The sequence below is a fragment of the Xiphias gladius genome, chromosome 11, assembly GCF_016859285.1.
Source record: "Xiphias gladius isolate SHS-SW01 ecotype Sanya breed wild chromosome 11, ASM1685928v1, whole genome shotgun sequence".
Classification (NCBI taxonomy): domain Eukaryota; kingdom Metazoa; phylum Chordata; class Actinopteri; order Istiophoriformes; family Xiphiidae; genus Xiphias; species Xiphias gladius.
The window spans coordinates 9,545,799-9,566,693 of record NC_053410.1 but is presented as its reverse complement, the minus strand read 5'-3'; the positions used below and the strand labels follow the sequence as shown (position 1 = coordinate 9,566,693).

The following is a 20,895-nucleotide window of genomic DNA, read 5'->3' as shown; positions in this document are numbered from 1 at the left end:
AAAAGAAAAATTAAAACAATGTATACAGATGTTTAGATCTTTAAAAAAGCTGCTAGAGTTCAGGGCTTAGTCACAAGGTGGATGCTTATGATTTTGTTGAAGGCAGTGGGGAACAGATTTGTTTTGAAAGGTTTGAAAGGTAGTCAGAGTGTATGTGTAGGATAGTAATGAAAAGCCACTTCTTTGTTTTTGGTTAAAACCACTACCACTACCAGAGGACCAGCAAAAGCCCAGAGATGTATGGTATTTTTGGAACTAAACTACTGAGACATTTATAGACAATCAGAAGTAATTTAAATTCTACTGTATGACGCACTAGAAGCTATTGTAGAAACCTGAGAATTGCTGTGATTCGTTGAAGAAGCTGCAGCTGAGGGAAAGTATTTCTTTGAGAACCCTGAGAAAAATCAGTTACAGTGGTCCAACCTCTTAGAGTTAAAGACTATACTTTTTCTCCAGAGTGTTTTTCATTTACTTTGATTAGATTTCTCCTTCGGACCGTGTGAATACGCACACACTTTAATCGACTGACTCCATCTGGTAATGTTATTGCACATGTTAAGGTACAACACCTTTAGATTCTTTTAGGTGTACAGACTTTGGTACCTGAGCAAATCCACAGGATAGTCTCCAGCATCATCATCAGTCAACCAGACCAACTGAAAGCTCCAGGTGTGGGTGTTTTTTGGTACTGACTGAAATATGTTCATTAAACCAAGTCTCATAAATACCAAAAGCTGGAATCCAATGTCAGATGTGTAATCTGCTTTATTCTTTGATCAGTTCCTTATTTCCTCATTTCAATACAAATTTTGCAAATTTTAAAGTGTTAAAGTCCTCGTATGACTGCTTGTGTTTTGACAACAATTTGGGATTTTTAGAAAAAACATAGTTACTTTTTAAAGCATCAAAAACGAGTATTATTTTTGAAACTCCTATATTGAATCAGCACTAGCACTGAAAAATTTCAAACAATACCCCCTGCAGTTTGGGAAAGTAAATACAACTCATTCAAATAAGCAGAAAGTAAACACTGCTTACATGTGTTAAATTACTCATTGCCACAAACACACAAGTACAAAATCTGAGTAAAACTGAGTGAACTCCAGCAGCTGCTTCTCCTTACTCAGACAAGTTGTAAATTCATCATTCAGTCAGTGCCAACACAGATTTGCAGACAGTACTCTTCTCTCTAGGACGTGTTGTGGGTCACTGTAGTACTGCTGTAAGGCAGGCACCAGGGGTATTTTGACTGTTCTGTGATGAGGATCCTAATTAACCGCTACATTCCTTAATTAAACGATTGCAGAGTTAAACAATGTAACACAAGCACAAATGTCAATTGCGCCGACTTTGTAGCACCTCATTTAGCAGACTCAAAAAAAGGCTATTTTGTCAGAGCAAGTATTCCCATTCATTATTCCTCACCAACACTGCCTTGATAAACTTGGCCTTCATTCGTTAGTGCACCATGTTGGCATGAGATGTTCTACTAAAGTCCTTTTAGGCAAGTCTTGCAACTCTGCATCCATCTTGGCAACGGCCCCGGGCAGTTATTTCGGGCTAACAAGATCAGGCTCATATCTGAATGAATGAGGAGAGGGCCAAAACTGCCCTTTCAATTGGTCACCGGGACATAAAAACATATATAGAATCAACGGTCAAATCTAAAACCACTTAAAAAATTTGGTGACTTTTCCCAAAAATAAGGTTAAAAACACTTCTTTCCCCACAGGTTATACTTCTACTACGTATGCACGAGGTTTCATGACTCCAACTTCTTTTGCGGCTCAATCCAGAGTGCTACGACATGGCCCCATCAGGTCATCCTACCAGAGCACTTGAGGAAATTTAAAGGTTTACGTCTGATATTTGAATAAATAAAGTGGATCCAGCACAAATTTTGACAGCTGACTAAAAAGTTAGCTTTCACTCGCAAGCTAACTGCCATGAACTTCAACTGTGCCTTCATGTCAGTGCAACAATACAATTGGCTTGATTGGTTCCCCATTTTGGCTGTTATATTGCAGACAATTGGCTTTTTGGGGGGAGGGACGGATGTGTCATACAACTGCCACCTTCAGGATTCTTAAAGCGGTCTGTCTCCTACCTTATAATGACTCTGGTTAAAAGTTCCTGTTAGGATATGATTCAGTGAATGGAACTGCATTGCACTAGGGAAAAGCGGCTCGAAAATTCCTTAAAATGCAGATGGATCATTAGATAACAAGACAGCCAGTCAAACGGCTAGTCTGAAAGAGACACCTGAAAGCAAGGCGGTTAGTCAGACAAACACCTAGTGAGAAAAAACGAAAGTTATCGAGACGGTTAATAAGACAGTCAGTCAGTCAGTCTCGGACATTCACGTTTATAGGGCTAGCCCAGGTGTTACGCTCCAGCCAAAAATTGTACTGGAGTATATGTCCTTTGTTACTTTCTACCAATGGATGTTTTTAGTCGGAGTCACCAGCTCTGCCATGACTCGGGGAGTGTGATGCGGATTGCCTCCGCAGCACATGCAATCATGATGTATGCGCTGGTTGGTCATGTGACATGACGTCACTACTCCCAAGCCGCGGGATTTATCGTGTGCCCTAGTCAGACAGACTAACTGTGGGGTGGCAGCTTGTATGGGGGTTGGGGGTGCCTGTATTCCCTTAAGGACTTTGCTTTACTATACTTAATATCAACTCTTGCTTCCACTGTACTGAAAAAATAAAATAGATTTACATTGCCTTCTAGATCTCACTCTTCCAAGTAGTAAAAATATTGGCCAGCAGTGGTAAAGTTTCATCTGAGGAGTGCCAATGCAGCAATATAGTGTCTTCATCTTTTTGCCCTCTTACTTCCTTGCCAGTAACTCCTCACTCCACAGTCCTTTGCCTTTGCCAAGTGTGGATCAAGAGAGGTCTAGTCCGCAGGGACGTCATGGTGAGAATAATGAAACACAAATTTAAAAAATCAGAGGATAAATAAAGTACTGTTGGGACACACCCTTATTCTTCTAACGCCACAAATAAGCCAATTAGGCTCATACATGTCTCTTCACGAGGATACTACTAATGGTGAATGTGGCAAAGAGATCTTGTTTTTCCCACACAATTTTGAACTTTGATTTATTTTTTTAGCAGTCTACATATACTGGATGTTTTTGTTTATGTGTATGTGTCGGTTTGGGAGGGGTGATGTTCTTTCATCTTAGTTTCAACTCGGTGTTTTCTTTTTAGCATATGAATTCTTAGTGTTAATACGGCTTTATTTCAGCAGCTTCAGCCTGATCTCCCCTCTGACACTACAGATGGTTTTGGCGCATTTACATTTAAATGAAAGAGTTGAGATCATCTTACACAGAAATGTCATGTTTATAGAATATATTACTGCTCTCATTTGCTGTAACTCACCATAGTCGCTCTCATAAAAGATGATGAACTTCTGCCAGTGTAGTTCGGAGACGAGGGTGAGCAGGACGTCATTGATTCGAACAGGTGGACGGGCAGCCAACGTGTAGCTCTCTCCGTCTGGGCTTGGGTTAAGCTGGCAGGCGGTGCGGGGTGAACCATCCCCGTTTCTCTGGATGAAGAGATGGGGGATGTGCATTGCATCTGTCAGAGACTGCAGGGCACTTGCGGCTGCACAGCCCGTGGATGTGACCAGAGCGAGGATCCCTTGATTCATCAACTCACATGCTGGACAGAGGAAAGAAAAAACAGAGAGAAGGTAGATGAATCGAAAGGCGTAGGGGAAAGAATGCAGGTTGGTAGAGAAAGAGGGGTGGTTACAAGGATTACAGGAAGGAAATAAGGTTGAATGACACAGAAGTATATAAAGGGATGCAAGGCCAAGAAAAATAAGAAAAAGCAGACACGTGGAGAAAAAATGGGGTCGGGAAAGAAGAGGAGGAGAAAGAATGAGATAAACATGATAAAACATGGTTAGATATGCTTTAAGATTTATTCTAAACTATAATCAATTTCAACAAGATTTAAATTTCAAAAATCATCTTTCAGGTTTTAAGAGTACTGCACATTATTGAAGAAAGTATGTTCAACTGGCTTAGAAATTCAAGATGGTTCTTTGTGTATCCTACTTAGGATTACTTCTGAGCCTCTGCAGTTGAGAACAGATCACAGACAGGAGGGGGTTGGTACTGAAGTTGTATTATAATGTGTAGATGAGAGATTCATTTGGGGGCATCCTCTAATCCTTGTCCCCAGACAAAAAGAGACAGCTGATTAAAGCAAAAATGCCTGCTAAAGGTAACCGTCAATTGAAAACAGCAGATTATTCAGAGTGCTGCAGGAGTCAGTGTCAGAGTCAGTGTTGCTTTGAAAGAAGAAAAGAAAAAATTACACAGAACAAAGGCGGGCAGAATCTGTCCTAAATAAAAAAATCAAGAATAGTCTAGCTGGATACAAAAGGTTAGATGCAAAATGATGCCTCTCAAGAGTCTAAACCAAATGCTGTCCCACACACCCATCACTCTCTCTCTCTCTTTCATGTACACATGGTGAAAATCTGTAAACCAGCACAGATTAAGACTGCAGACACGTGCTTGTAGCGTCTATGTTGGGTCTTGAGGTCCCTACATTTTTGTTTACACATGTAATTTGGGCAACATCGGGTTATAGATCCTCTTAAGGTAGGTCAGCATGTCCGCTGGGACAAAATGCCAAATATCTTTTAAAAGATGAAAACGCTATCTTTGACATTATTAATACATCCGACATTGACGAGAAAAGCTTTTCTGTCTCAGTGGTGGTAAATGTTTAATAACAATAGATAGACTTGAGGTTGTAGTGATCTGTACTATTAGTTATTTGTTGTTTAGCTGTTCAAAGTATCTGACAGTTGATGAGTAACCTAAAAAGATGACTCATTCAACCTCAATGACAATATTTTTAGTGTATACTAAGCATAGCTGAGTTTATTTTTCTATCACTGTACAGTTGTACTATATAACACATCTTAATCAAATTTTATTTGCAAAAATAATTTCATAGTTCTATCTTTAATAGAGTTAGGTGTAGTGTGAAGATAAAATACAGTTCATAAGCCTTTTTGTTTTAACTAAGTCAAATAAAAGAGTTTAAATAAAAGAGGTTTTCAGGTGCTTTCAAAAATTCATTTGCAGAAAACAGATAGCGATCCTAATTTCACACCGTTAGTTTTAAGACAGACTAAAACTGACTGTGCATCAAATCAGGAAATTTTTACAAGATACAAAATGTATTTTAAACCAATATTACTTTCTGAGTTGAAACCACATATTTTGTTCTCGTGTTTCTTAGAGCAAAAATACACATTCATAATTGTTGATTATTTAACCTTACATATTTACATCCTCCTCAGGTTACAAGATGCACGACACAGACATAGGCAATTAGCAGGAAAGAGAAACTGTTGTAAATCCAAAAAAAACAAAAACAGTTTAAATGAGGAAAATAAAATGATATTCACGTTTAATTTTAACATCTGTTATGTGCTACAAAATCATCACTTACCGGGTTACAATCTAAAGTCTAATTAGGCATGTGACATGAGACTGGTAACAACAAAATTCCTTCCTTTTGAATTCCAGTCGGTTTTTCTCACACAGCAGGACTCTTATAATTTCAGCATAAACAGCTAAGCATATTGACAAAACAGCAATTAAATGTTCTCTTGCTGCATTTCATACCACATAATTATATAATCTACTTCAATGCCAATGCAGAATTTAGAACAAACCAACAGCACTGCAGTCTAAGACCATATAATATCATACAAACTCTTGCTATTGAGCACTATAAGAAGCACAGGGACTGCACAATATGAGCATATCATAAACATATACAGGTAAGATACCATGAAGTTAAATTCAAAATGATATCAGAGGGGGTGTGAAGGGGGAGGAGAAGGAAAAGGATAGTGGTTGCAGAGAGAAGGCATTAGTGGAAAAGGCTGGTATGTGTGTGAATGTGCGTGTGAATGTATGGCAGAGGGGGAGGACTATTAATGTGACAAATGACAATTTCATCTGCTGACTGCAAGCACAGGACTACATTAAGGCACTGTAAATCATGAGTACGGGTCAACTAAATAACTGAGGAGGAGCAGGGAAAGTAGGAATGTCAGACAGTCAGGCAGAGGGAGATGCACTTTAGTTGTTGTAGTTGAAGTAGAACAAGAAGGAGTGCAGAATGAGAAGCAACAAGGAAAAGAGTGCAAGAGAAGTACAGGGAATATTTGCAGCTTTTTGAATGATTTCTCAGGAGAGTGTAAGAAAGACAATTTGCTTCTCCAGAGAAGGAAGTGTGTTAATGTTTGTGTGTGTGCGTGCTCTTTTGTTCCTAAGAGCTGGTTCCCTGTTAACGGGTTTTCTCAAATGCAGCCTACAGACTATAGACTTCACATGGCTTGGCATTTATATTGATGTAAAAGCCAAGCCATGCCAACATTACAGCAATATAATCAATAGCTGAAGCCCTAAAATATATCAAGATCAAATTAATTGTGAAATGATTGTCAGCCTTTATTTTTAGTGTATCCAAAATTACTGAAGCAACACATTTATCATTTATTTCACTTGTCCCACCATCTACCATTGCAAGAAAATCTTTACCTTAATTTGTACGGAAAGAGCAGTGGTTCATACAAGAAAACTCCTTTTTTTTTTTTTCCTCTTTCTGATACGTAGATTGATACTCCCCGCCCCTCAGCCATTTTTAGTATACTGTGGCTAGAGTGCGACTGCAGCCATTTTGGCTTCCTAACGGACACCCTGGGCCCATTATACAGCAGACAGCCCACTGACAGGAGGGAGGAGGGCTCCACAGTCATTGGCACGGATGATAATGGTAGAATAATGACACTTAAATGTTCCCCCCGAAGTGGACAGGGGCTATCACTCATTTCATGCTAGCTATCTGACATCTAATGTCAGCATGTAACAGCAGTCTTATACATACACCTCAAATGAAAAACTTTGCTAGGATAACGCATATGAAGCATCCTACAACCAATGATTTATTATAATTCTATGTATTTGGACTAATTTCAATTAATGAATAGGCTGTGTCTATGGATGGAAATGGATGGATGGAAGGACTTTAAAAGAGTCAACAAGTCTACTGTAATTGAAAGGAGTTACAACAGGGAGATGCAAGCAGCGGCTGCTGTCTTTAGAAAACAGAGATTTACTAATGTATCACCCCCATTGTGGAGAAACACCCAATTTCTTCTCAGTAATGGTATGGTTCATTGATGGATGCTGAACTCAGTACTGGTGAATTAATCTTTAAACACGTCTATTCAACACTGCACTTAAAACCCTGATACAAATACCATCACCTTGACATCATGCAATTTTGCAAATTTGTCACCAAATTCAGTAACCAAATCAGCAAAGGGGCTGAGAGAGTAAGCAGTAATTTTCATGTCCCCACACTTATAATTGAAACTGTTAGAAAGTACATCTGCCATGCAGATTAGGTCTGAACAGCAAAAAGATGCCTGTCCTCACCTCATCAGACCAGTACAGTTATGGTGTAGGGAGAATTATCACCAAGACGCCAGGCTGAAAAGAACACATTACAAGTTCTTGCCACACAATCTGTTTTCCCATGAAAAAGGGATGTCATCAGTATCCTGCCCTCATTTTACCAGTGTAGAATTAAGGGATAAGATGAACCATCACACCAGTGCCATAGTGAGTACTGCATAAATTCTTTTGGATAAATTCTCCAATGTTGTCAACAACACTCTACTTTGAAATCACAATGGTGTAAATCTGATCTAATTGAGACAGCTTGTAATATGTGCTTTGGACTGAAATGTCTGTTTTGTGTTAATCACGTGAAGTTTCAGAGGCACACAAAAATATATTTTGTTTTAATCTGACTGTGTTATCTCGTTATTTTTAGGATAAGCACATACTTATCAATCTAAATTTGAAATTATGACAAAGAATATGTTATACCTCATAAATTAAATTAGAGGGGATCAAATCAAAACAGTTTAGGGAAACTACTTATTCTAATCATCGATTAAACATGATTTTAACCTTTCCCACAAAGAAACTACTGCAAAGCGAATATTTGATATACTGTTGACTTTGTACTTAAACTGTTCCAATGTTAGAGCTAAGAATACAATTCAAAGAAAATAAGAATCTACCATATATTTACATACATACCTATGTGGACTGTCAGTGTATCGATGCTGTATTATGTTCCTCCTTTTTTTCAGCACAATTTACTGATTACATCATGAAATGCTAAGATTGAGATACCCAACTGCTAAATTAGTCGTTGATGGGTTTTACGTATTCAGCAAGGAAAAATTGGCACGTAATGCATTTTTTTTTTAAGTGTAAGGCAACATTGCACCTCCAGTAAAAATGAATTTTCTTTCCATCATTCTCTCTCACTCACTAACTCAATCTCTTCATGCTCTCATCTTTTTGGTAGATAAACATCCATGGCCCTTTCCCCATGCTTGCACTCCTGCTGTAAAACTAAGATAAGGGTGTATATCCCCACCAATACTATTGATGCTAAGACTGCCCATGTCATCTGAACTGTGATGGAGTATTTCACCACTGTAAATTACTCCTTGCAGACAACTCACAGGTAGATATAGACTTAGCGCAGTAGTTGCTGTTTCTATACAAAAACAACAAGACATGTACAGTGCAGCACAACCCAGTGTGCTAGCCCTACAGTATTATTTTTGTCAAATTTGAATGTTCTGTTTTGTCCACAGGCGTGGTCAGGAACACCTCACAATATATTGCAATTCAATACAAAACCACCATGTCCTACAGTCTCTGAAATAAGCTGCTATGGTAATACTTAAACAGTCTCAACAAAAATGTAACCTTTTAAGCCTCTCAAAGGTTGTATTCATTGCTGGTCTTTTGGATTGTAAAGACAATACAGAGGCATCCTATTTGCCTTGGGGTTAAGATGCTGACAATGTAATAGCAGCATCCCTGGTTTATGTCCAGCTGTGGACATTTGTAGCATGGCATCTCTCTCCCATCATTTCTTGTCAACTCCATACTGTCATCTGGTTAATAAAGGGAAGAAATCCCTAAGAATTACATTGATGTAAAAATGTAAAATGGTATTGCACCACATTGTTCATGTTACTGTATATACCCCTGTATGTTGTAGACACTTGGATAGATCTGACAGAAGCAAGATATTTAGAAAAACTATATCTCCTGCCTTGCGGTTGTGTGCCTCTGCCATCCAGTCAAGTTGCAGTTTACATAAATGTCTGTCCGGACTCATAATATACTGTATGTAATGAGGACTTTGAAGGAATTTAATAAATGTTTCAAGTGTATTTTGAAGGTGGGTATCCAAGATTAGTGTCAACAATTCAGTATCCGACCAACTGTGAAATATGGTCAAATTCTCCCCTTCTGTTCCTGAGTTATGGCATTGAATAATTGCCAGAAAAGTGTTTGTGTAGAACATAATGATTTCACAGTGAAGCTGGCCTTCGACCTTTTGGATATAAAATATCCTCACGTCATCATTTTATCCTATTAGACATTTGTGTGAAATTTTGTAATAATTATTTTATGAATTATTGACTTATGGCCAAAAAAGTGTTTTGTGAGGACACAGTGACCATAACGTTTGAGCTTTGATAACCAAATTCTGATCAGTTCATCCTTGAGTCCAAGTGGACATTTGTGCCAGATGTAATGAAATTCCCTCCAGGTGTTCCTGATATATGTTGTTCACAAGAAAGGTTCGGACATGGGGTCACAGTGAATTAGACCTTTGACCACCAAAATTTAAATCGTTCACCCATGAGTCCAAGTGAAGGCCAAAATTGAAGAAATTCCCTCAAGGTGTTCCTGAGATATCACGTCCACAGACAGACAGATAGACAACCCGAGTTTGGGACTGTTGGTTGGACAAAGCAAGCACTTAAAAATACATCAGATTGGGCTTTAGGAAATCTTGAGGGCATTTTTTCCATTATTTTCTGACATTTTATGGCACATACAATTAATTGAGGAAATAATCATCATATTAATCGATAATGAAAATAATCATTAGTTTCAGGCCACAGGTGTCACTGGCGAATAGGCATTAAAAAACTGGTGGTGATTCTCAATTGATAAATATGTGAATAATGAATGTTACACATACAAAATTGATTGATCCAACACGATCTATTTTTAATGATCTTAATAGTGCAACTGAACTAACATCAACATTTCTATTCTCTGATCTCCAAAATCAAATCAACTTTTCCCCTAGAGCAAGAACTCAAAAGTCAATGACTCTTGACTCTCACAGCATAGCCACTTATTGTTGACTTAAGCACTTTATGAATTTCTGAGATGGCTAAGATGGCTCCACCAAGCTTTGAATAATTCTCTGTGATGGTGACAGTGTTGCAGAACAAATATGAGGCATCAACCTGCATAGCAGTTATCTTCTTCCCCAGCAGGGCAGGCGTTAAAGGCACTGGAGAAATCAAAGAACATGATTCTGGCCACACCCCGAGCAGGTATATGATGGCATTGTCCACTCTGACATCCAGTTGGTAGGCGAACTGGAAGGAGTCCAATGAAGGCTTGACCAAAGGCCAACGGGAATCCAGGACCATTCTTTCGAAAGCCTTCATGAGGTCAACACTACCGGCCTGTAGTCACTCAGGCACTGGGACAGGCCTTCTTCCGTACAGGAACCAGACAGATGTTTTCCACAACACAGGGACCATCTCCAGATGTAAGCTGAGGTTAAAGAGGTGCTGGAGTACGACACACAGCTGGGGGCCATAGGCCTTGAGCATCCTTGGGCTTGAGCATCCTTGAGCATCGGGACCAGCTGCTTTTGCCGGGCAAAGTCTTCTCAGCAACCTCCTGACCTGATCAGCAGAGATGGTCATTGGGTTGGAGGTGTCATTGTTGCTGGGTGGCTAATGATCAAAATGGTGAAGGGGAGGCTGCATGTCGAATCTACTGAAGAACCGAACTAGCTGGCTGGTTGGCTCTGTCAATGTTCCCATCTACCATCCTAATGTTTGGCTTGTAACCAGTGATGGTCCTCATGCCTCTCCAGACCTCCCTGGTGTCATTCTGACGCAGCTTCTGCTCCAGCCTCCTTTAGGCGTCATATCCTTCTCTGATATTCACTGACAGCTGTTTCCGGACCCTTTTTCCTTCCTCCCTGTTCCCTGCCCCTTAGGAACGAATAAAAGAACCTCTTCTTTTTGGCCAGCTGTAATTTGATGGCCTAGGTAACCCAGGGCTTGTTGTTTGAAAAACATCGGACAGTTTTGACCGGGGCAGAGGTGTCCACACAGAAGTTTATGTACTCAGTCAGTCTTCCTGTCCATCTATTTCCTCACTATTTGGCCTGAGAAAAACATCCAAGTCAATGCATTGAAAGCAGTCTTGCATGGCCTTTTTAACACTTAATGTACTTTAATAACATAAATTCTCACTGTGTGTGTATAAAAGAACCCATTACAGAGATGTATAATGTTATCTGACCTGCACCGTGGACAGACTGGCCTTAGTTGCTCACAAAGGAACTGGCTGCTTTCTTCTGTGTGAAATCTAATGAACCATTGTATATAACAGTGATTTACAGTAAAAGCTTTGTAGCTTGCAAAGGTGTAGACAGTGTGTTGCGGATTTCCGTCCCTCTTTTTGTCTGAGACTTTGTGTTACAGCTGCTGCTTTGTGTTATTTGCTGCAGAAGCTGCAATCAATCAAAAAATATATTGCATATTGAACATCAAAATTGTAGTTTGACAATGAGACCCAGTTTGTTCCGTGGGGCTTTCATGTCTCCTCGCCTGGGTCCCTATGTTAAATATACTTTTGAGAGCTGGTTCTTATTAGTTCTGACATCAGAGCTGACAAAAGAAGATAGCTTCTGTGCCCTGTGAAATTTATGCTTGGGGATATTTTTCGACTGCTGGTACCCGAGGGACGTGACAGAAAAAGGCTTGCAGTCTAAATCTCTGCAGTCTGGGGGGAGAGCATGACCTAATAGTACAGATTCTACTCCTTATACATTTAGTAAACAATTTTTTTATAAAAACAAACAAACAAACACACACGCACACACACACAAACACACGTACACACACACACACACACACACACACACACACACACACACACACACACACACACACACACACACACACACACACACACACATACAAACCAACACCACCAACACCAAGAACATCAAGCAAAAACAGAAATTAATTGTTACACTGTGGAGATACACCCAATCCACAGTTCTCAGAAAGTGTTGAGTCACTACGGCTATTCTGACACTGAAACCTATGCCATCAGACAATTATATAAACAACAACACCAACATGTGATACAGCTAGCTGCCATGTCTTGTGGCATCAGTTTCAACTCTTGAACAATTGGTAGTGACTTAACCTTTTTCCCTGAAGCGCTGAGCTTTTGTGTACTTCACAGAGCAGACATGAGTTAGGAGTCTCAGCCTATAACATAAAGGATTATGGTTTTACATCTAAGATGGTCCTTATGTTTCTGTTCAAACAAGGATACAAATATTATTCTTGAATTGTATTTATATTAAGCCATTTAAATGAATCTCCACCTGTGTGTTTCCCTGTTATCTCTCCACTCCCTTTGTCCATTGCCAGTGTGTGTTCGACTGTCACTTGTTCTCTCATCAAGTTAGCACAACTACTTTTCATTCCAGGGCAAATATCATCAGTCTTATGTGCATAACATGGTCCTTTGCATATGCAATGATGTGTTTGTTTGGTTTTTCCTTTTTGTTTTTACTTGAACTGGGCTGATTAGCCCTCTTACAATTGGCATGCAGCAGTGCCTGTTGGGACAAGGTGCTCCACTGGCAGCACTGTGCTGAGTGTTGAAACAGGTGGTTCTGGACCATAGTTTTTACATGGCAAATGCACTTTTGGGTTTTGTGATGACTGATTTTGATGGTGTTATTGAGAAAGATTGGTTAGCATTGTCAGAGGATAATAATGACTCATTCACCAGTGAGACAGGGACAGGCTGGGTGTTTGCTTGTCTGCTGTAATTAAGAAACATCTCATGCTTTCTATTGGTAATGTGTCATCTGCTCTGTTATTATCTCTTATCTTTCTTTGTCTGTAGGCTTCTATTCTCTTTTTTCCTGTCCACATATACTACTCAACCCTATTTTTCCAATTTTTGAAATTTAAATTTTTGAAATTTTGGTTAACTTACATCTTTCCTACAGCAGCGGAAGCAAATGAAGCCTTGAAAGTTGGTGCAAACAATTCCCACAGGTGCCACAACATTTGTTGATGACTTACAACCCTTCCGTCTGTGTTACTACACCGTCTGATGCATTATTAGGACAATACTGTAATGCAGGGTAATACTGTATATTGCTGGCGAGTAAAAGTAAGTAAAAAAGGAATACAGAGTGGTAGGTCAGGGGTTCATCCTACAGCAAGATTATGACCCAAAACATTAGAAGAAAAGAACTAGACGGTGGCTTCAAATGCTGAAAGACCAGCACAGCCTTGAGACTTAAACCCCAGGTTTGGAATCATCCAGAGAGAAGGTAAAAAGCAAGGCACTCTACTAGTGCAACACAATCACAGAAGATTCCATGATTCTTTGTTTTTAAAATCTCCAATTGTTTATTTGTTCTAACTGAGACACTGAATTATGTAAATTTCAGTGACAGCTGGAAAAATGGAGTTGTTCTTGTTGTGAATTTACTCGTGGCGGTGGGTGATTTGGCGTGTGACCAAAGTGCATGCAGAGACTCATGCAGCTGAGAGGGGGAGAGTGTTACACAGGTTATTTGCTGGAGCTACAATTTACAGATGTCCCCTGTACGCCTCACATGGAGACTATCGGTAGAAGCTACAACTTGGCGACGTTTAATAAATGCCTCACATGCAGGCTATTGGTAGACACTAGTTAGGCTGTGCACAGAGAAGCCTCTAGCCCCCACTCAGTTACTGCAGAGCACACAACTCAGACATGTGTGTGGCCAAAAATTAGTTTGAAAAGAGTGAAATAAGACGTTGTAATGCAAGATTTACCTCAGTTGAAACCGAGCAATTTTATCAACTAGCCCTGTTGTCACATTTCTTCATGAAATGAAGGCTCGCTTTGGACTGTTACTTACGCCATGAACCGTTCATTGCAAGTTTCCAGTGGCTTAGACGCACAAGTTTGATGTTATTGCTTTGCAATGGGCAACTGTCAGGAAACCATGCGGGCATCAATAAAAGGATTTAAAAAACTCAGAGGATTCAGATGGTTCAGACAATTTGTATTAAGGCCAATAGATTCCCATCCTTAATAAATAATGAATTACCTTGAGTTCAGTGAGGGATGCTCTCTTCCTTTGTGCCACAGTTGTAGAAGGAGAATACAGTTTTGGCAGATTAAATAAAATGATTTTAATAATCTTTTATAAGATCTTGTTCCTACCACAAGCAGATTTTAAAAAATCCACAATTCAATGTCAGTGGTCAAGTCATCTGGCAGCTCATTAGAGGACTTAAAATGAAACCAAGTCACCAAAAAAAAAAAAAAAAAATCAACGGCTTCTGATAAAAAGTTATCATAGAGCAAGCTTATGCCTTTTGCATGAAAATCAGAGCCAAATGGAAAATGTAATGTAGAGCCAGTATGAATTCCCAACTATCCTGCAAAGCCTCTTATTCTATCATTTCCCTGACAGAGCTAACATGTAGTTTATGTGATAACAGAGTAAAGGGGTAGTTGAGGGAGTATAACCCCTGAATGTCTGAGTGATTTATAGTTTTCCTCTGGCATCTATCAGATACAAGTTTTTAATTTCTTTTGGTAACCCTGAGTTCACTTTATACGTTGACTCAGAAGATGCTACACTGCGATGTGGCTTTAACATCTTTCTTAAGACGTGACTCATTGGTATTGGGATGTCAAGAAGAGGCTACCACTGTCAGAGTGGGGCCACAGCTGGTTGTTGGTTCAAAGTGGATAGAACACACTTCAGAGGGCTACAACTCACTTGTACTAAAGTGAAAAAGTGTCATGTGACTAAGTACTGGCAGGCAGAAATTGTCACGCAATTGTTTGTTTATATTTTGGCAGCTGTGTGCATTTTTACCAGAGAAACCAAAGGCTAAGTTAAGCTGAGTGATGTCTTGATTTAGCAAGAGAAAAGTTAGATATTTTGAAGGAGGACGACAATACTTTCTGCTGGAACTTTGTTGAGAGAGAAGGGAAAGAGACATAAAACATAATACAGTAAACCATACATACTACAATCAAACAATGGCAACATAAAACCACAGGGACAAGGAACATTGCTTGTTAGGCATAAAAGTAAAACTATATAGAAATGTATTTACTTCAGGATGTCTAGTAATGTTTTGACAATCTGCAGCACTGGAACTGTCTGTACATCAGTCACCACCACACAAGCCCCAGTTCAGTGATCATTGTGAATTTACTGGGCATTCCCCTGCACATTCTCTCAAAGTTAAGTTTTTCTCAGTAAATAACCCCATGTCACAGTGATATTGGGTTATTTACTGAGAAAAACTTCTCAGTAAATTTCAGTACTGTCTCGACTGGGGCTTCACCAAAAAAAAAAAAAAAAAAAAAAATTAATTTTAAAAAAACCACAATGTGCGCGACACACAAGACCGTCTTTGCATCACTTATATCCCTTTTTTTCCACTTAAATTTAAATTTAAGTTTTAGTCACTTCACTGTAGAGAAACTGTCTTAGCTGCTTAGAAAGTACCAGTGCTATCCTCCACTGCAAGGACATTGCATATAGCAATGTCCAATGTCCACTGGTGATCCGCTGCATTGTTGGAAGTCAGACTGTAGCCTCTACAGTATGTTGGCCATTATACTGCAAACACTAACCAGCTGAGGCTCATGTTGGCACACACGACCAGAGCCACCTGTTCCTACAGCTTGAACCAAGCCGGACATGTGTTCATATGCAAGCCTGATATCAGATAGATGTTCACCTATTTTGCAGAGTAACTATCCTAGATCCACCACTACCATTAACCCGACTAATAGTAAGGAACAGCCATTTTCATAAGTTTTAAATCAGCTTGATGGATTGATCTTCTGTTGCTGATTCAGTCTGCTGAGTTCAGCAATATATCAATGCAATGCCAAGGCACAGGACCTGTGTAATGTAGCTTCTGGCACTGGTACTGGAGAGTAAGGAACTTCCTTGTAGGCCACCCAAGGGTAACACTGCATAGAACCAAAGTACTGACAGGCGCTTTAGATATAGTATCCAGATGTGACATGTGGATGTGCTTCCGTTATTTCAGCCTTGCAAAGGTTGGAGACAAAATTTGATTTTTAATGATTTTTAATATTAAAATGACTTGTGTTCTTAGAGGAATTGTTTCAGTCCTACTGCCAACCAGAGTCTGCAACTGTGCAGCTTTCAGCAACCTTAACCTTATAATTTTAGTTTGCCAACTCATACAATTGAGCTGCTCTTGTTTTCAACGACCCAACAAATGTAAAACACTGTATAATGCATAATATATAGGTGTTTTATCTGATGAGTAGGTTGGTATGTGGCAAGCTAAAGATCCCATACATTCAGAAGAGTTGAGGGACAAAACCAGGGCCGAGCATAAGGGAATACTGGACATGTGTCAACATGTGGTGAGAAACTGTGGTGTGGTGACCGTAACGACACGCCAGTATTGCATGTTCTGTTTCGGTCTGTTGCATTGTGACATAAGGCAAATGTTTGCAATCATGTTAGCCATAAGAATTATATACCCTGAAATAGTTTTACTACCCTCTAGTGCTAATAAAACAAAAGAAAAAATGAAAAAAAAAAACACGTAAAAACAATTGGCCTATTTACTATTGACCTATATAAAAGACAACTAGACAGTCCCAATCGTAAATAGAACCCTACTTGATTTCTCGAAAAAAAAAAATACTTTAAATAAAACAAGGTAGGCAGCTATACCATATTTTACATCTTTAAAATGTATAAATCACATTTAAGTAAATATAGAGTAAATCAGTAAAACAAAAGACCTGAAGAGGTGCTGTCAGCTATCTGATTTTAAAAATGCAAAGGCTACGATGAAAGCTGATATCACAAGTGTGTGATTAAGTGTCAGCCTTCACACTATGAATCTGCTCAGTTGATTGTTATCATTTTTATTTTTTCTTCATGAGTGATGTGACCTGTACAGGCAGTCACCACATTTTAAAAGAGGTAAACATTCCTGAAATTTCAATTAACACTAGTAAGGTCTTTAGATGAGGTAATGGTGTGGGCAAAAGTAAACAAACAGCAGTGAGGCAGATGGAAGACTATTTATTCAGCCTGTTCTCCATTCTAAGAAATGGTTTTCTCCTGAGGGGGTCAGCTTATATAAATCATTTGGAATTATTTAAGTAAACGGTGCACTGGCCAGTATATTAATGCAGATGATGCAAAGATTCTCTCTTCTTCACTCTGGAAAAAAATTACAATCAATATTCAGTTCCTGTTGTCAGTAAAGTTTTTAATTCAGAGCACCAGAATCTTCCAGGTTTCAACAAGCTTTTGTTATTATCTGAAATTTACATGCACTGGTTGTACAAGAAAAAAAGGTTTTAATAAGATCAACAGCCAGCAGCTTATCTATCCATTTGCTATTCACAGTGCATACTCTATAATTAGGAATGTCTGTCTTTAACTTGTCAATAACTAGATCCTATTTTAAAAAGGAAAATATTCATAAATCTAGACGTTTTTTTTACAGTAAAGCCCAAGTATTTTAAATGTTTTGTAAAATGATATGAAAACAGATAGTCCGTTTTTGCTTCTCACTGTCTAACAAACATGTTAGGCGTTTGATTGTAAAAGGCTGTTATGATTTTACTGCCATCTTGCACATATTACCTTAACTAAATAATGAGCCTGTGCTTTCAAGATCCGAATCGAGAGCTAAAGCCCAAATAACTGAAATCAAACTGGGTTTAAGATTGAAAATGTGTCATTCAGAACAATTCTCCATCACATAAAGCTGATGGTTCTTTCTTTTGAAGAAGAACTGACTTTTCCCAAGCAACCTGCTCTCTTCTTAATGTTAGCACTGTCCTGCTGAAAAACAAATTAGCTCATTATCCTTGGGACGCTGGGCACATAGGAGCAGCATGCGTGACGAGCCAAGCTTTGGATGTGCCAAGCTGAAAATGTCAACATACTACCTTGAGAGTGCACATTAAACTCGGGCAGTAATGGCTGTCACAAGACAGATCCCCATTATCAGGTCCATTAAGGCACCACACTCTTTCTCAATGAGCAAAAAAAAAAAAAAAACACCCCAGGATTTCAAGGTCCAAAATGAGCATCTGTAGATAAATGCCAAGGTGACGCAATGTGCATTGTGCAACCAACAACACACATTCCTGAATTCGTTAAATATCTACAGATGTGTGCCAAAACATGTTTTTGTGAATAGGTCTTTGAGTGTGTATGAGCGTTCAAGCATATCCATGATATCCCTGACTCTAATGATTTGAAATTTTATTTGCATGAAAAAAATACAGTAGGTAACGTAACAATTTATCTACAATTAGTGTGCTTTTTTACTCTATCCAGTTTATCCAGCACTCATACATAGATAGCATCATCCTTCACAGTGCTAAATATCAATCTAAAAGTCATTTAAAGCTACGAGATTAAAGTTATGGTAATCAAGCTAGTGCTAGAATAAGACTCCACTCCTCCCACCCCTCCCTCTCCATGCTCCGTTATGCTCCGCCCAGCACTTCACCTACATCCCCGTCACGTGCGCCGTCTCAGCTACTGCAGGAACTGGGAGCTTGCTGGTCTGTGAGTCAGCTATAGTGATGTCTTTCAGCAGCTAACACTACCTTGAAGCCTCGGTGCAGGAGTGGCAGAGCAGAGGCGCGTTCACGTCTTGACCTCATTAAGATACATTTTGGACCATATTACAAAAAAATAATTAAAAAAAAAAAATAGCTTTAACCAGTACTAGTATTTTTTTTCAATGATCTATTCTTACTGGTATGGGCTGTTTCCTGAACCTAATTTACAAAAACTTCAAACAAAGTAGATGAGCATGCTAACTGAGTTATAGATGTTTGATCTAGAAGATGATATATTTGCCAAAAGGCACAATAAATGTGAATGAATTGAGAGTTACATGTCATTTTTTGTTGTAATATCACTAATGCCGTGATAAATTTGGCATGTGGGAGGCACCAAAACTACGTAAAACTAACAAGAAATGTTACCTTCGGATATAGCCCAAGCAACTGTTTGATTCGAGGCGTTCTTATTGTCTCAAATACCAAATAGAAAACCACTAATCATTTCGTGAATTAGGATCCAATTTCCTCATCGTCCGCCCTTCTCTTTGTTCTTTGTTGTGTTCAATTTCCTCTTTTGGGAGATGGGTAGTGAGCAGAGAAACAAAAAAATGCGGAAGAGAGGTCCCTCATGCATGAAATGAAAGAGAGCTTTGCCCTCCTGTAGGGGCTGACACTGATGTATCCTCTACAGGTAAAGGCCTGCATTCAATCCAGTCACTTATTGTCTTTTACCACTCCTGGTTGGATCGGCTTCCAAAGCACAGATCTTCTATATTTGTCCTCTTCAACTTTACATTGGTGTGTATACTTCCATGTCTATAACATGTGGGTGGCTGGCAACCACTTGACAACCGTTTCCCTGGTAACAGGCCCATTCATGATGTTAGCATACAAACCATATTTGTATGCTTGTAGTTGGGTGCGTGTTTGCCAGCATATGCACAATGGCTGGGGGTGGTAGCAGGGTGGTACACTAACTTTAACAAAACTAAAAAACAAAAAACTGAGATCAACATTTCTGTGCTATTTTTAAATGTCATGGGATGCAGAAGGTAATTATGGGAATTGTTTTTCAATGTTGCACTTCTTACGTTATGAGAAAAGTCAGGTTGATCGATGCCTAAAATTACCACAAGTATTACTTGACAGTATATTTGAATAGACACCACAGCCGTAGTAACACTACCACAGCCTACTTACACATGGATGCAGATGGGATTTTTGTGAGAGGATGATGTTTTTGTCAAATGTGACAATATTATTTTAATTTATATTCCTACAGTACATGATAGTGCCACAACCTCTGAAATAATCCTTCTGTCCCAACTTTTCTTTGAATACATTCTAATTGATAATGTCAACTATTGAAATGACTAAACTCTTGAATAGACGACACTTATATATTGTATGTATGGGTTCAATTTCATTGAGATCTGATGGTTGTACAGGTTATTGCATACAAATTTACATCATTTTAATACCCATCATACCATTGAGTGGCAAATCTGCATTTGTTGTTTCTTGTATTAATTCAGTTTTTTTTCACTGACTTGCCACTTGTCTGTATGTCTTGTACGTACAGTATTATTTGCTGCAAAGGTTTTCACATTCTCTGCACCTTGAACAAAAGGGAATGCAGTGTTTGACATCTCTTCGTACACCATATCTCAGTGTAATAAATGCAGTCCCTTTAATTACCACGATTCTATGAACAGAGAAGAATGTATAGCTCATATGGGATCTCCATTCTGGAGCTTTATAAAATGGGATCATTGTTGTGTTTGGACAGCAAATCAATAGGTCTGACAATATAGAACTAACATTGCTTTTACTACAGAACTCCACTCATACTGTAGTCAATCATTAACATTGGGAAAGTTGACAATACCATGTGGTAGGTATCAACAATGGTTCGGTTAAAAAAATGAATATGAACATTACAAATTGAACTAGTATCAGCTCCGGACAAAATTTAATCATGCAACATTGCATCTTATTAATTATTATATCAGTGTGCTTGCGCCCTGTTTGATGTAGTCTCTGTTAAATCTCGTTAT

The 20,895-nt window shown here is 38.9% G+C and overlaps 1 protein-coding gene across 1 annotated transcript in view; it reads right to left on the bottom strand.

Annotated features, from left to right (window-relative positions):
• The window catches only part of grid1a (glutamate receptor, ionotropic, delta 1a), a 225,717-nt gene that overhangs the window by 82,816 nt on the left and 122,006 nt on the right, over positions 1 to 20,895 (bottom strand). Inside the window, exon 3 of the mRNA XM_040139593.1 lies at positions 3,402 to 3,686. Within this exon, the coding sequence (XP_039995527.1) occupies positions 3,402 to 3,686 (285 nt within the window). The remainder of the gene's footprint in view (positions 1 to 3,401; positions 3,687 to 20,895) is intronic.